General features: G+C 32.0%; 2 protein-coding genes across 2 annotated transcripts; both read right to left on the bottom strand.

The window, feature by feature from the left end:
• Positions 1-4,140: 4,140 nt before the first annotated feature.
• Positions 4,141-5,840, bottom strand: LOC120117414 (protein DETOXIFICATION 49-like). The gene has a single exon (XM_039137699.1). It carries the CDS (start codon positions 5,834-5,836, stop codon positions 4,289-4,291), a length of 1,548 nt encoding a protein of 515 aa, XP_038993630.1. The 5' UTR covers positions 5,837-5,840; the 3' UTR covers positions 4,141-4,288.
• Positions 5,841-12,744: 6,904 nt separating this feature from the next.
• Positions 12,745-15,305, bottom strand: LOC120117416 (L-lactate dehydrogenase B-like). The gene is made up of 2 exons (XM_039137700.1): positions 14,578-15,305; positions 12,745-13,295 (listed from the first exon to the last, which is right to left on the bottom strand). Exons 1-2 carry the CDS (start codon positions 15,184-15,186, stop codon positions 12,852-12,854), a joined length of 1,053 nt encoding a protein of 350 aa, XP_038993631.1. The 5' UTR covers positions 15,187-15,305; the 3' UTR covers positions 12,745-12,851.
• Positions 15,306-15,630: the final 325 nt, after the last annotated feature.

Genomic DNA, 15,630 nt, shown 5'->3' on the forward strand with positions numbered 1-15,630 from the left:
TAGATGTTAAAACAACTTTTCTTCATGGAAATCTTGAAGAAGAAATTTACATGCTCCAGCCTGAAGGTTTTGAAGAAAAAGAAAAGAAGAACTTGGTTTGCAGGTTGAACAAATCTCTGTACGGTTTAAAGCACGCACCGAGGTGTTGGTATAAGAGATTTGATTACTTCATTATGTGCCTTGGATACAACAGACTTAATGTAGACCCTTGTGCTTATTTCAAGAGGTATGGTGATAACGATTGTTATATTGTTGTTGTATGTGGATGACATGTTGGTTGCACGGCCCAACAAAGATCATATTGAAGAATTGAAGGCACAATTGACTAAGGAATTTGAAATGAAGGACTTGGGATCAGCAAATAAGATTATGGGGATGCAAATTCACCGAGACAGAAGTAATATTAAGATTTGGCTTTCACAAAAGAATTACTTGAAAAAGATCTTGTCAAGATTCAACATGCAAGATTGTAAGCTAATTTCTACCCCTCTTCCTATTAACTTCAAATTATCCTCCATTATGAGTCCTAGCAGTGAAGAAGAGATGATGGAGATGTCTCGAGTACCGTATGCATCGGCAGTGAGAAGTTTAATGTTCGTTATGATATGCAAAAGACCATACATTGCACAAGCAGTAGGAGTGGTTAGTCGGTACATGGCGAATCCAGGAAAAGAGCATTGGAATACAGTAAAGAGGATCATGAGATACATCAAAGGGACCTCAAATATTGCATTATGTTACGGAGGATCAAACTTACTAATCAATGGGTATGTAGATTCTGACTATGCAGGGGATTTGGATAAAAATAAATCTACTACAAAATATGTGTTCAAAATTGCTGATGGAGCTGTAAGCTGGGTTTCAAAATTGTAGTCAGTTGTGGCTACGTCAACAACAGAAGCAGAATATGTAGTAGCTATACAAGCCAGTAAAGAAGCAATTTGGTTTAAGATGCTATTGGAGGAGCTTGGGCACAATCAAGAGTATGTTTCTCTGTTTTGTGACAGTCAAAGCATCTTGCATCTAGCAAGGAATCCAGCATTTCATTCAAGGACAAAGCACATACGAGTTCAGTTCCATTTCATTCGTGAAAAAGTGGAAGAAGGGACGGTAGATATACAGAAGATCCATACCAAAGATAACATAACAGATTTCATGACGAAGGCAATCAATGCTGATAAATTTACTTGGTGTTGATCCTCCTGTGGCCTGTCAGAGACGTAAGCAACATGAAGGTACAAGGTAGAAAGAATGGTGTGAAGATATGATTGTTCCAATCAAATCTTCAAGTCGGAGATTGTTGAAAAGTCAAATATGGATGGTGCATAAATACACCGAAAGTGCACAAATTTAATGCACCGGAAATTTGTTGGTTTTTTGTTGACATTTAGAAAAGGCAAATTACAAACTTTAGTCACTAAAGTTTATGGTATTTACAAATTGGTCCTTAAACTTCAACTATAAATACCCTAGCTCATTTAGCTTCAAAACCATCTCAAAGCATTCAACTTTCTTCCAATACTAGAGAGAATTTAAAGAGTTTCTTGAGATTTGTTTTCTCCTTTTTATCAAAAGAGAATTATCATTGTTTTCTCCTTGGTAGATCGAGAGAGGTTGTAATTCCTATTTTCTCATAGTGAAATTCTTCTACCTTTGCCCGTGGTTTTTACCCTATATTATTTAGGGGTTTTCCACGTCAATTTTGTGTTTTCTTTATCTTTATTTTTATTTTTTCAAATTATCATTTGCGATTTTGCTCTATCTGATAGCCGCCTTCCGCAACAATTTATTTCTCTTATCTAATCAAATGGTAATTAAATTAAATTAAAATTATGATTAAATTGATAAAATATATAAGTAATACAAATTAAATATATAATTCTATAAATTTACTTAATGATCACGTCAATATTTTATTAAGTTAATGTTTAGTGACTTGATTAAAATAATTTTATTGATAAAATTCATAGATCAATGAAAGAAATAGAATCACCCCTATAATTTTAATTACTATGCATGCAGTTTACCCAAAACAATAATAAAAAAGGAAATATCTGCTAAGTGAAGAGTTTGATTGAGAAAGGTTAACCATATATGTAGAACCAAGTTGAGGTACAAGTTAAAAATATATTTTGAGTAATGAAAATAATTTTGTAATATTATATAAAATTATTAATTATTTTTTTAAAATAATTATAGAAAATTAAAACTATACCAAATAATATCGAAAACTCATAAAATAAAATCAAACATATAACTTTAATAATTTCAAAATCAAATAATATCAAATTTTCATGACATGTTATCTAAAAATTTAAAACCAACTCATATTTAATTAAATAAACTATTTAAAAAAAAGTTAAATTATCTCATGCTGTAAGTGTCAAGAGCATAGGAGGCAGCTGCAAGCGGTGGCCAGCTCGGCTTCCGCACGTCTGATTCCAATCAACCGACATGAGTTCTAATTTAATAGGAGTATTATTATTTTTAGTGACAATTTAATATCATTTTAGGAAAAAATTTTGTGATATAATAAATTTATAATATATGTTTTTTTAAGTCTATTGAGTGATATAAGTTGGCAAAACAAGTGTTGTTATCTTTAAGAACTTGAGTTTGGATAGTTATGTCTGTAAACACTAGGAAAATTTTGTGATAGAATCTGGTAGGTCAACTAGAAATTTTAAAATATTTAAAGTTTAAATTAAAATTATTAAAAAATTGAAGGGTTCAATTTACATTTTTTCAAAAAAAAAATTCAAAATTTTATGGGAGACAACATAATTTTTATAAAAATTTTAAGGGTCTACACTATAAATTTTCAAATTTTTGGGGTCATGACCTTCATAGGTCTCTATTGTGTTCTGTCTATGTCTGTGAGGTGTGTATGTTCATTGTCTATAGTTAAAAAAAATTCTGAATAAATAATATCTTATAACCACTTTATAAAACTATTCCAAAAAAAAGATGTCATGATTTTTTTTAATATTTTAAATTTATGATGTTATTTTAAATTATTATAATAATAAATTTGGCAAATAAATATTAAAAGAGTTAATTATATCACATATTTTCAAAGTATGAGCGTCATTTTAAATTGATCCTTAAACTTTTAAATATTTTAATTCCATCCCTAAACTATGACTATGATTCAAAATTAGTCATTAAATTGGTTTAACATTCCAATTTCATCTCAAACTATATGTATATACTAATCACATCCCTTGTCAATAAAATTGTTAGGCTAAGTTATATTATTATATGTTTGAGAAAACAAAGTTTGGGTTAAACTATGGTAGAAACTAATTATATATTTGGATAAAATCGAAATATTCAAAAGTTTGAGGGGACAATTTAGAAATAGAGTCATAGTTTAAAAATAAAATTAAAATATTTAAAAGTTTTAGAACGTGAGTTATAGTTTGAATTTAAAATAAAAATATTTAAAATTTTAAAAATTAATTTAAAATAAGAGCCTTAAGATATAAATAACTTTATACTAAAACATAAAAACGAATACAATTACAAGAAAAAAGATAGGTTTTTTTGTCTGCACTCATTTGAGTCATAAAACCCACTTTTTAAGGCAAAAACTGAAAAGGCGGTTTCCACGCAAATGATAAATGGGCTTCAAATCTAAATGACTAAATCCCACGTGTCATTTATCAACATGACTTCGTACGCGCAAAGTACGATGTTGATTGAAGAAATTGCTACGCTGTCGCTGTGTGGGCAACGCGATGCATATTTTCAAGTGGCATAATATTAAAAAAATAACTCAAACGTTTAATTAAATAATGTTTTTTTTAAAAAAATATTGTAGTTCTAATTATTTTATTTTAAAATAATTTTTTTTAATATTTGCTTAAATAATTAGTTTAGTACTTATTCTTTGTTTTTGATCATTTTAACACATATCATTTCATTTTAAGGTAAAAGAATTCTTATTTTTAGAATGATTACTCTTAGTTGACTAATGATTTTCATTTGTATAATAATGTTTTATCATAAAATAAAACTTAAATACTAAAATACTTTAAAAAATAAAGATTAAATTGATTATTTATATAATATAGAAAATATTTTTTCATTATACCTGTCCAAATTCCAAACAAAGATCTGGCCGACCAAGAAACTTGGGTTTGGTCAACAAAATCTATGTTCTGTTCCTCTGTTTTTCCATTCCGAAACGACAAACCAACCGATGCGTAAAACAAAAAAAATTCTATTCTGATCAAATTCACATTATAAAAAAATAAATAGAAAAATCAACTCACGGTGTTCCAAATTAGACAGGTAAGTCATTTTTGTTTACGTCATGTAATAACCCCAAAGATTCTTTAGAGGGAGAAGAGTCAACTTTCAAAGTTCCATCCTGGTTGGTATCAAATGGGACGGCTGTGGTGAGCTGCTGCGCTCTCCAGGCTTCATAGTCCCAATCGGTAAGAGTCACGGTGAAGAACATGGCCACCACACACGAGGCTTGGGCGGCTAAAAGACCCACCCAAAGACCTTTGAAATCAAACCCCGCAAAGAAACTCAACCACACCGCAACCGGCATCCCTACAAGGTAAAAACACCCCAGGTTTATGTTTGCTCCCAATTTTGGTCTCGCTGTTCCCCTTAGAACCCCACACCCTGCTGTTTGTGGGCAGTTCCCGAGTTCGCACAGTCCAAGTATAGGCAATATCATGGATGTTAAGGCAATGATTTCGGGGTCTTGTGTGAACATGGTTGCCCATTGCTTTCTTACCGAGATTGCGAAAACCAACGCCGAAAGCCCCAGCACCGAGCTCGACGAGAGGCCGACGATCGCGGCCAGTTTTGCCTTGTTTGGATTGTTAGCTCCAAGTTCATTTCCAACTCTAGTCGACACCCCAAAGCTTAATGACGATGGGAAAATGTAGATCAATGCCGTTGTTTGAATCAAAATGCCCATCGAAGCAACCGTTGCTTGTGGATTCAACAGCAACCCACATAACAAAATCATGATTTCATACCACCACCATTCAAGGCAAACCGAAATGCAACTCGGAATGGATAAATTCAATAAATATTTCCACCCTTTCAAGCACTCTGAGGAAATCCCACCCCATGTTTTCTTGTATACACCAGAGATTTTCATGTAAACGATCAATGAACCCACGAGATTTATGTTGGTCAAAACGGAGCCTAAGGCAACACCTTTGATGCCAAGGTCAAGCACAGAGACAAGAAGGTAGTTGATGGGAATGTGGAGAAGAATTGCCAGAGTTGAACAGTATGTGAGAGGAAGAGTTATAGACTGAGTCCTTAAATATGTACGTAAAGGATGTAGAATGGATTGTGCTACAAGGTCTGGAAGAGAATAAAGAATGTAGGCTTGAGCTTCGTTGGCGATATTCTCATCTTGGCCGCAAAAGAGAAGTACATTTTTCATGTTGAACCACAAAGAAGCGATGACGATTGAAGTCAATAGAAGCAAAAGTATCATTTTCTGCATGGTGAAGCCAAGAATTTTGTATCTTTTAGCACCAAAAGCTTGGCCACAGATGGGTTCCATCCCCATGGCAAGGCCAGAGAGAACAGAGTAACCAGTGATGTTTGCAAATCCAATAGCAAGCGATCCACCGGCTAAAGCCAGGTCCCCTAGACGGCCCAGAAACAACATGGAAATCATGGATCGAGAGTAGAGCAGAAGACCTGTTAGCACCATCGGGAAAGCTATGTTGGCTATGCATTTAAATTCACCAATTACTACAGACATACAGCTCTTTTCTGAACCGTCTTGTCTGTGTTCTGTTGGGCTCAAAGGAATTAACATGTCTGTCTGTTCGCAAGACGAGAAGCCCCCCATGATTCTGAACGGAAAGAAAACGAAGTGGAGATGGACAAGGGTAACCCAGAGAAGAATTTGTTTGGCTGCAAAGATTGAAAGAAAATGGGGGTTTTAAAGGGGTTTTCAATCTGTGGAGAGTTGACAGATTCAGCTTTCATTTCAATTTCAAGCTTCCTTTTATTGACCGACCAAGAGTGTCACTGTTGGCTTTGGGGAGTGCAAATGAGAAATCAACCCGAACAACACTTCTAAATTCAAAACTCGTTTTGCTTCAAACTGCTGCACAAGTGTCCACTATTTATGAGAATATCGGTTTATACTTTATGCCTTTACTTTTATTCTTTAATCGTGGGGGTATACAACATTTAAACCTTTAAGTTTATCTAATCAGTAGCCGTTAAACCCTCAACAGTTAATTGATTGGTTCTTTTTTCTCAAGGTTCTCACGTAACGTTTTTTTTTAGATTATTTTAGGATGACTATAAGGAGTAATATTTATTCATAGATTTTTAATTATTTTATAATAAATATTTATATCGCTAATATTTGAGTTCAAAATCTTTAAAAAATAATAATAATTTATTAATCATCGAATACAATTGATCTATCCATCAGAAAATATTTTTGGTGGAGAAGATAAAAATAAATATTTGGACGGTTATGCTTGACCCAATTACACTCTATGGCTTGACCTACTTTGTTCATATTTTAAGCAACCCTAATAACTATATTATTAATTTGTTTAACCCATTGATTGGTTTTCTGAGGTAATTGATTGGTTGTTTTAAAATTGTGTTTAAACTATTCTCAGTTTTAGATTATTTTTTTTAACCCAACAGAATGGCAAGTTAAACTTTTTTTCCCTAGACGGGGTATTTGAGTTAATCCTTTTATGAATCAAAGTGTAAACTAGTTTTTTTTCCTTTTAAAAGTGTTAACTTGAATCAAAGAAAATTTTTCTATTTATAAAATTTTATTATCTTTTTCTTATTACAATTATCATTTATTAATTTTTTCACAGTCTATCTTTTTACATTTAAACTTTTTTATATTAAATTTAGGCTTAATATAAAAAACTTAAAATATACTCTTTTTTCATTTAGGTGTCTAAATTTTTTGGTTAATCTAGGTGTCTAATGTTACAAATGTTACCATTTTAAGTGTCCCGACTATAAAGGTGTTAAAAAATTTCGTTATGTGACATGTTTCACTGATAATTTTTTAAAATATTATATTTAAAAAAAAACTCAAAATTTTCTAAAATTAAAAAAAAATCCCTAAAAATCTCACAAATCATTCTTAAAACCCCTTTTTTTAACATGTCATGTCAACAATTCGTTAAAGGTCTAACGATAGTTAACCCTCAGTGACCATAAAACTATTATATGTATAGTAAAACTATTTTTAAAACAATAAAAATATCAAATTAAAATATGAAAGACTAATGTATAGTACATGGAGTAATATAACAATTTAACTATTTCGTAGGTATGAAATATTAGTGGCCATTAATAGTGTTACAAGTAGTTAAGTGGAAAATGATGGACCATATCAAAGATTCAAATATTATTATCTTCCTTACATAAGAAATAAAAAAAATATCACCAAGATTTTGTATTTTTTCATATTTTATGAATGCGTCAATAAAGAATAAAATAATAATAATATTTTTTTTTCCTATATAATAGTCTTTGAGCCATGGGTCGGCTACGGCTAGGCTAGGTGTCGGGAATTCAGTGTACTTGACCCGCAAGCATCTGCCTTTGGACGGTGGCACGCGCCGATATATGCCGACGGGGGCAGGCTTTTGTACACGTGCTTCCTCCATTATCTTCCCACAAAGGTATAACCGACTGCGAACAACAAACAGTAAAACCGATTTTGTTAAGGAATTCATTTACGTAGAATAATTTCAGAAATCGAAGCCTTGAATATGTAAGTCAATTATTTTTCATATGGTTTGTTGCTACCCTGTTTTGTATTATTGACCTGTGATTTTATAGCAATTTCTACATTAACAATATTAATCCCATTGCAATTATAATTATACTGTGTCTGTCCCAAATGATGTATACATTCTATGTTATCTTTAAAGTAAGGTATCTAAAATATTTTATAATAAAAATTAAAATGTCAAATTTAAAATTTCGAGAGATCTATGAAGTATTTTTACCTAAATTCATTCATCATGAAAAATAATTAAAATATTATCAAAATCTTCGTTTATAACTTTTTCTACCATTTTATTGAGAACCAAATGAAAATTTTATTTTCCCTTAAAATTAAATGCCGTTAGAGCACAAAGATTACATATGAACGAACTTAATTAACGTTAATATATAAAATTCTTAAATTTTGAGACCTTATGATTATTAGTGTACTCAACTACCAACAAGGGAGAGACGTGTGGGGTAAAAGGATTTTGATGCCGAAAGCAGATAATAAGTTGTATCTAAAAAAATAAAATCCTTGTAGCAATGAAATAGGCCATCGTTGATTCAAAGATTGTTTGTATTGATGCTTCTTCCTCAACAAATAAAATTGTGAGGGGTGGCATACACCTCCAAATTGTAATATTCTATAGACTAGAGTCCAACCATCATTATATCAAACAATATCGACGCGTTAAGTCAACAAACACTATACTTTTTCTTCTTGTGATAAATAATTCGGTGAATTCTACTCTACAATAATGAAAACAACCCACGTTCCAAAACTTACATTTCATTTATTTTCCGATAATGATCGGAGTAAATTGAATTGAAAAAATTAATCTTGTAATAAATTTTTATAAAATTTGATCTAAATTAATCTATCAATAAATTAAATATCAATAGTTAGTCAAAAAAAAGTACTCACATTTCAAGATATTAATTTTGAGCAATCCATTATTACTAGGATGATATTTTTATCAAAGAATAGGCATATTCTCACCCTCACAACGATGCCAGTTGATGTTTGTTAGAGTTATGACCTAATTTCTGTTTTAGATCGGTTCATGAAGTTACAATAAAAACAGTGGTAAGGTAAAAGTGTGAGACCAACAGGACGGGCAAAATTTTTGACATAGTATAATTCGTTTGATCCTTATAAATAGAAAATAGGGATTAAGATTTTGTGATGCTCTGCCTGTGGTTTTTTCCTTTTGATTTTTCACATAATTTTGGTATGTTTTATTTTCTTGTTCGAACATATTCATTTATTGTTAATCAGTCGTTCCGATAATCATAACCATGTTTTATTTTTATGGGGTTTAGTATCGTTTTTAGCACATTTTTTTAAGGTTAATCAATAAAATATTACTAGTGACTGTAAAAGCAAATACCAGATTAATATTCAAACGATGGAACGTTGAACACATTGCAGTCGGATAATTTGTATCTGTATGGAAAAAACAATCAAAGTTTTGATGGTGAAAGAAATGTGAAACCCGTGATTCTTAATATCTGGATTTTAATAAGACGTTTCTTCTATATATGCATGCATTTAGAATACAAATTGTACATTAAATTTCATAGGCACGGCGGAATTCATGTGTTGATAGGAAGAAAAGAAATACGTTTTGGGTTCAATGGTTTGAAAAGTAGCATGAGAATTGTAATGACATAAGGTGATTGACTCTAAAATTTGAGAAATTTATGTAAGAATCTACTTCATTCAAATTTGTATACCATACTAGGATATAGGGATAAGTAAAATCCGATTTGATTTGATTCAATTAAAAAAAACGATGATATAAATTGATGGTTACTGACCATGGCGATAGGTGGCGATCAATAGTGGGGTTTTAATTAAATTAAATGGTCAAATTGATATTTTATCGTAAGTGCAAGAGTTAAATTAGTATTTTATCTCATGTCTAGGATTAAATTAATATTATTTTGTAAAATTCAAATGTCAAGTTAAAATATTACTATTTTTACTAACATGCTTTCTATACATGCACCAGAATCTATGATTACAATAGTGCATGCTTCTTTGGACTAATGTTTTCACTCGAACCTATTAGAAAAATAAAATCTCGAAAATTCAAAGCATATATATTTAATAAATATAATGTGAGTGAATTCTTACAAGGTTTTGACTTTTCTCTCTTTGACGTTCCAGATTTGGGGTTGAATCTTTTTGAAGAGAGGGAGGATGATACATGAACCACAAGGCTCACTTCAAGGGAAGATGAACTAAATCTTCTAATTGATCCACACGTCCAAGCCTCGGAAAAGAAGCCCAAAACAACAACAGACTTGCGACGACTTTTTGAATGGGATCTAGGTGTTATTTGGTCAACATATCTTTTGGAGATAAAACCGTATGTCTCATAGTTTTCCAATGATATAAGAATCACATCAATCCAACGTTGAGAACTCAAGATACGTCCATTTTAGCGAAGACAACACATGCATATATTTTTATACGAGATTAATACGATATTTTTAAAATATTACAAATTTTCAATATTTTTATAGATTATTTGTAATATAATTTATTTTTTATGATGCATTATCTTTTATAATTAGATTTATTATTTTATTATGAATTAAGATCGAATTAAAACATTCTTTTTAATTTATTATTATTTTATTAGGAATTAGAACTAAATCAAATCATTATCTTTATTCGTTGGTCATGTTATAACAAGGACTTGTCTCACTATATAAAGGAGGCTCCTCCCACCATTGTAATTATATCTTTTCTTGAATATAATACAATGAGAATTTGTTTTTACAAGTGTTGATTTTCTTGTGCCTTCGAAACATTCTTCATCATTAAGTTCTTTCAAGTTATTTGTGAGGGAGATCTTCACAATCCGATTTGACTTTCATTGTGATTAGGAGGGTTGGTTAGAACTGATTATCGAGTTTACCTAGTCAATTACAATTTGAAGGGTTCATAGGATAAATATTCATCTATCTTCACCATCCCCACCATCACCATCATCATCAAATCAACCACCATCACCATAGTCATCATTCATGCCAACTTCATACATACCAGGAGAATTTCAATACAGTTTCTTCATATCTTTATATATCTTTTATTCTTATTTTATATAATTTGTTAACTATCATTCATTATCTTGTTTGATTTTCTAGCAACTGCATTCAAGAACCTTAAATTATCGTTAAAACCTCTTCTCAAGTCAATCTCTTTCGTTGAGTGAGTCTAAAACCTTAGGCTTGATTCCTTCAATTACTAGCAACGTTCATCACTCTGCTGCCATCTCTTATCAATTGGTCGTAGTTGAAGGAATCAAACTTAGGGTTCTAGACTCAATCAACGAACGATATTGGCATGAGAAGAGGTTTTGACATTGATTTAGGGTTTATGAATACAATTGCTGGAAAATCAAACAAGATGATGGATATTAGAAAAATGATGAATAATAGTTAACAAATATATATAAAAGATAATAAAAGATAGATAAAGATTTGAAAAAATCTTATTGAAATTCTCTTGGTATGTATGACGTTGGCATGAATGATGGCCATGATGATGGTAGGCGATTTGATGATGATGGGAATGGTGAAGATAGATGGATAGTTTTCCTACGAACCCTCCTAATCGAAATTGACTAGGCAAACTCGATAATCGGATCTAACCAACACTCATAATCCCAATGAATAGACAAACCGGAGTGTGAAGATCTCCCTCACGAAGAACTTGAAAGAACTTAATGATGAATAATGCTTCGAAGGCACCAGACAATCATCACTTGCAAAAACGAACTCTCGTTGTATTATATTTAAGAAAGATGTAATTAAAATGGTGGGGGAGCTTCCTTTATATAATATGAAAAGTCCTTGTTGTAACATGACTAATGAATAAAGATATGTTTCGATTCTATCCTAATTCCTAATAAAATAATAATAAACTAAGAATAATATTTTAACTCGATCTTAATTCTTAATAAAATAATAAATCTAATTATAAAAGATAATACATCATCCTATATTAAATTATATTACAAATATTCTATAAAATATTAAAATATTGTAACATTTACAAAATCTCGTATTAATCCCGTATAGAAATTTCTACATGCACCGTCTTTGCTAAAATGAGCATATCTTAAGTTCCTGACATCAAATTAATGCGATTCACGTGCCGTTGGAAAACTAAGAGACAATCAGTCGTATCTCTAGAAAATCTATTGACCAAATAACACCTGAATTCCATTCAAAAAGTAGTTGCAAGTTTGTTGTTGTTTTGAGCTTCTTTTCTAAGGCTTTGAGGTATGGATCAATTGGAAGATTTTATCCATCTTCCTTTGATGTGAGTCTTGTGATGCATATATCACATGCCAAGCTAGTAAACTAATAAGTGTCAAGGGCAGAGACAAATGTACTAAGCCCCTTAGGAGAGCAAGTGGAGAAAATCTATTGACCAAATAACACCTGAATTCTATTCAAAGAGTCGTTGCAAGTCTGTTGTTGTTTTGAGTTTCTTTTCTAAGGCTTTGAGGTGTGGATCAATTGGAAGATTTTATCCATCTTCCTTTGATGTGAGTCTTGTTATGCATATATCACATGCCATGCTAGTAAACTAATAAGTGTCAAGGGCAGAGACAAATGCACCAAGCCCCTTAGAGGAGCAAGTGCATACTTATTATTTAGAGAGAAAAAATTGTTAAATTTTGTCTAGTGTGTTAGGGAAAGAGAAAAAAAATAAGAAAATTTGTATACTCAATTATTTTAAGGAAAAATAGTATTAAAATTTTGGATCATCGTTTCTAAATTTCTGGCTCTACTATTAATTAAGAGTCTAATTACCAAAATGGAATGAACAGATAATGTAAATGATCAAAATGTAACTTTTTCAAAATCGGTGACCAAAATAAGAAAGGCCGAAAATAAAAGGGATCACAGGTATAGTTTACCCAAATCGAAAATACATATAACAATAAACCGGATCATCAGAAGTGTTCAACAAAAGGCCTTTTAAAGATGCAACAGCAAACGTAATGTCTACCAAAGAAGAAAAAGATGCAAAAGCAACCGTAATGTCTACAGTCTAGTGAACAAATACTTGTTTCTTACAGTCCCAACTGACTTTGAACTTCAAGAATGGTCTCAGCCGATTTCCTAAGCCTGTGCATCTCCTCATCAGTCAAATGGATATTGGTGACGCCCAAGACTCCAGCTCTACCGAGCAGTGCCGGCAAGCTCAAGAAAACATCACCACCGTCGATACCGTAAAACCCCTTTGCAAGGACTGAAACTGGGTGGATTTTCCGCTGGTCTCTGAGCAGACTTCTAGCCAAGTTAGCCACCGAGTAGCCTATTGCCCAAGAAGTGTACCCTTTCAGATTAATCACCTCATATGCACCGTCCACAACAGCTTTGTGAATGTTCTCAAGGGTCTGCTTTTCGTAGGCAATTTGCTGATTCTGCAGGAAGCTTAACACCGGCACTCCGCCGACGCTAATGCTGGACCAGAGTGCTACCGAGCTGTCTCCGTGCTCACCAACTATGAAGGCCTGCAAATATTTTACATGCATTTGGTAATGCAGGAGCATGACAATGATTTGTGCTCCTAAAACTTCTAAATTTGCTACTTTACTATCTCTTTCTGAACTGTAAATTAGATCAAACGATAAATAATATAGCAATCCTGTATGAATAATATTTGAACTCCAAAAAAATCCTTGTATGAAAGTCTCTTCTTCACATTAATTTCCAAATTAATTTTAGCTCTGGACCTTTTATGATATTAAAGAATTGAGAAAATGGATTATTTAAAAAATTCCTAAAATAAACAAAGTTTTGAATCCTAGGATGCAACCCACGGAATACCGATAGTTTAGCAACAAATACCGACTTTGACATTATTTAGCAACATCTTTTAAGGGAGCGACTATAGTTTCAGTAAAATAAAATTTATTTAATGTTATTAATTTATATTTTATGTCTTTCAATAAATGACAACATACCAATGGTATTGAAAGTACAATGCTTATATTTAGTTTAAAATGATATTCTTTTAATAGTTTGAATAATTACGATATATTATCTGTTCAGAATTGTTTTACTAATTGACAATATAAATACCTTGCAGATGCAACTTTTCGAATCTGAAACCACTAAGGAGAACAAAATTTTGTTTTATACCTGATACCACTTGTTGGGTGCAGTTTAAAGTGCTATTTAAAAGTGTAAAGTATGCAAATGGTCCCTCGACTATATGTCACTACTTTGTTGAATCTCTCTATTATTAAAAATTACAAAATGGTCACTCAATTATTTATAATTTCAAACTTGTCATTTTCTGTTAAAATATTCTTTACGTTAATCTACTGACTAAGATATGATAAAATATGATCCCAAGATTGCTTAAATTGTATAAACATTTGAGATTATGGGATTAGATGTTATCATACATCGATTAACAAATTAACATTCAGTTCAAACGATCATCAATTTTTTAACAAAAAATGACAAGTTTAAGACATATAAATAGTCAAACGACCATTTTATATCTTTTAATAGTCGAGATACTCAACAAATCAACGTCCTATAATTAAATGATCATTTGAAAACTTTTAATAATTTAAGTTCTCAACAAAACAATGATATATAATTGATGGACCATTTGTATACTAACATATTTAAGATTATATAGATTTATAAATGATATATCGTAAACTTGTACACTATAAGAATATTATAAATTTGCATAAATATTATGTACTACGAATAAAACTGAAAGCGCCCACATAATTCTTCCACTTGCAATATCTTATATGATAAAGTAAAGCTGACCTGCACATCCTGAGCGTTGACGTCCAAATGATCAGCGATCAGGAACCGAAACCTCGACGAATCCAAGTTGGTACCCGAACCGATGACCCGATTCGACGGAAATCCGGACAGTTTCCAAGACACGTAAGTTAGCACATCAACCGGATTCGAAACAATCAATAGAATCGAATCCGGCGAATACTTTGCCAGTGGAGGTATGATGTTCGAAAACAAGGCAACGTTCCTCTGCAGCAGGTTCAGCCTAGATTCGCCAGGGTTCTGTCGGGCGCCAGCGGTGACAATACACAGATCAGATCCAGCGGTCACGGAGTAATCAACGGACGCGTTGATTTTGGTGCGTGGGAGAAACGCCGCGGCGTGTTGGAGATCGAGCATTTCGCCGCGGAGCTTGTCAGCCTTGGCGTCGACAAGAGCAAGTTCATCGGCTAAGTCCTGAGTGAGAATAGTTTGCGCGATTGCCATACCGACGTTTCCGACTCCGATGACGGAGATCTTGGTATGGCGGTTGGTGGTGGAATGTGGATCGGAGTTTTGGATGGGCTTGAAGAAGGCTTGAGCCAGGTCTAGACCACCTGGACCCAAGGAAGAAGCAGAAGGACTCTTTTGCATAGTGAACAGTTGAGTTAGCTTTGACTTGATTACGGATTTCTTGGAATGTTTGTTTGGAGATATAAATATGGAAGGGAAAGGAGAAGGGTTTAGTGCAAACGAAGGGTATTTTGGGGTTTTACATTAGTTTCCAAAATTTAGACATCCTTGTTTATACACAAATTATAATGTACATTTTTTTACCCAAAAGATACAAGTAATACTAAATACCATTTAATTTTATTTGGGTTATGCTATCACGTTCAACAAGTATGGATGGAAATCGTTAATGATAAGTATCGTTAAATAAATTTATAAAATATTAAATTATAAAGTACTAAAAGTCTAATTATAAATTAGTTAAAATCTAAATTTAATTTAATTAAAATATAATATTTATAAAATATTAGTTTTTAGGGTAGACAATATCATTATCCACCTAACTATTTACCCCTTATATTTTAA

The sequence above is a fragment of the Hibiscus syriacus genome, unplaced genomic scaffold (assembly GCF_006381635.1).
Source record: "Hibiscus syriacus cultivar Baekdansim isolate YM2019G1 unplaced genomic scaffold, ASM638163v2 tig00110319_pilon, whole genome shotgun sequence".
Taxonomy (NCBI): domain Eukaryota; kingdom Viridiplantae; phylum Streptophyta; class Magnoliopsida; order Malvales; family Malvaceae; genus Hibiscus; species Hibiscus syriacus.

Coding starts and splice junctions, on each gene's coding strand:
- LOC120117414 (XM_039137699.1), bottom strand. CDS start 5,836: ATGGGGGGCTTCTCGTCTTGCGAACAGACAGACATGTTAATTCCTTTG.
- LOC120117416 (XM_039137700.1), bottom strand. CDS start 15,186: ATGCAAAAGAGTCCTTCTGCTTCTTCCTTGGGTCCAGGTGGTCTAGAC. Junction 13,296..14,577: donor TCAACGCTCAGGATGTGCAG/GTCAGCTTTACT, acceptor AAATATTTGCAG/GCCTTCATAGTTGGTGAGCA.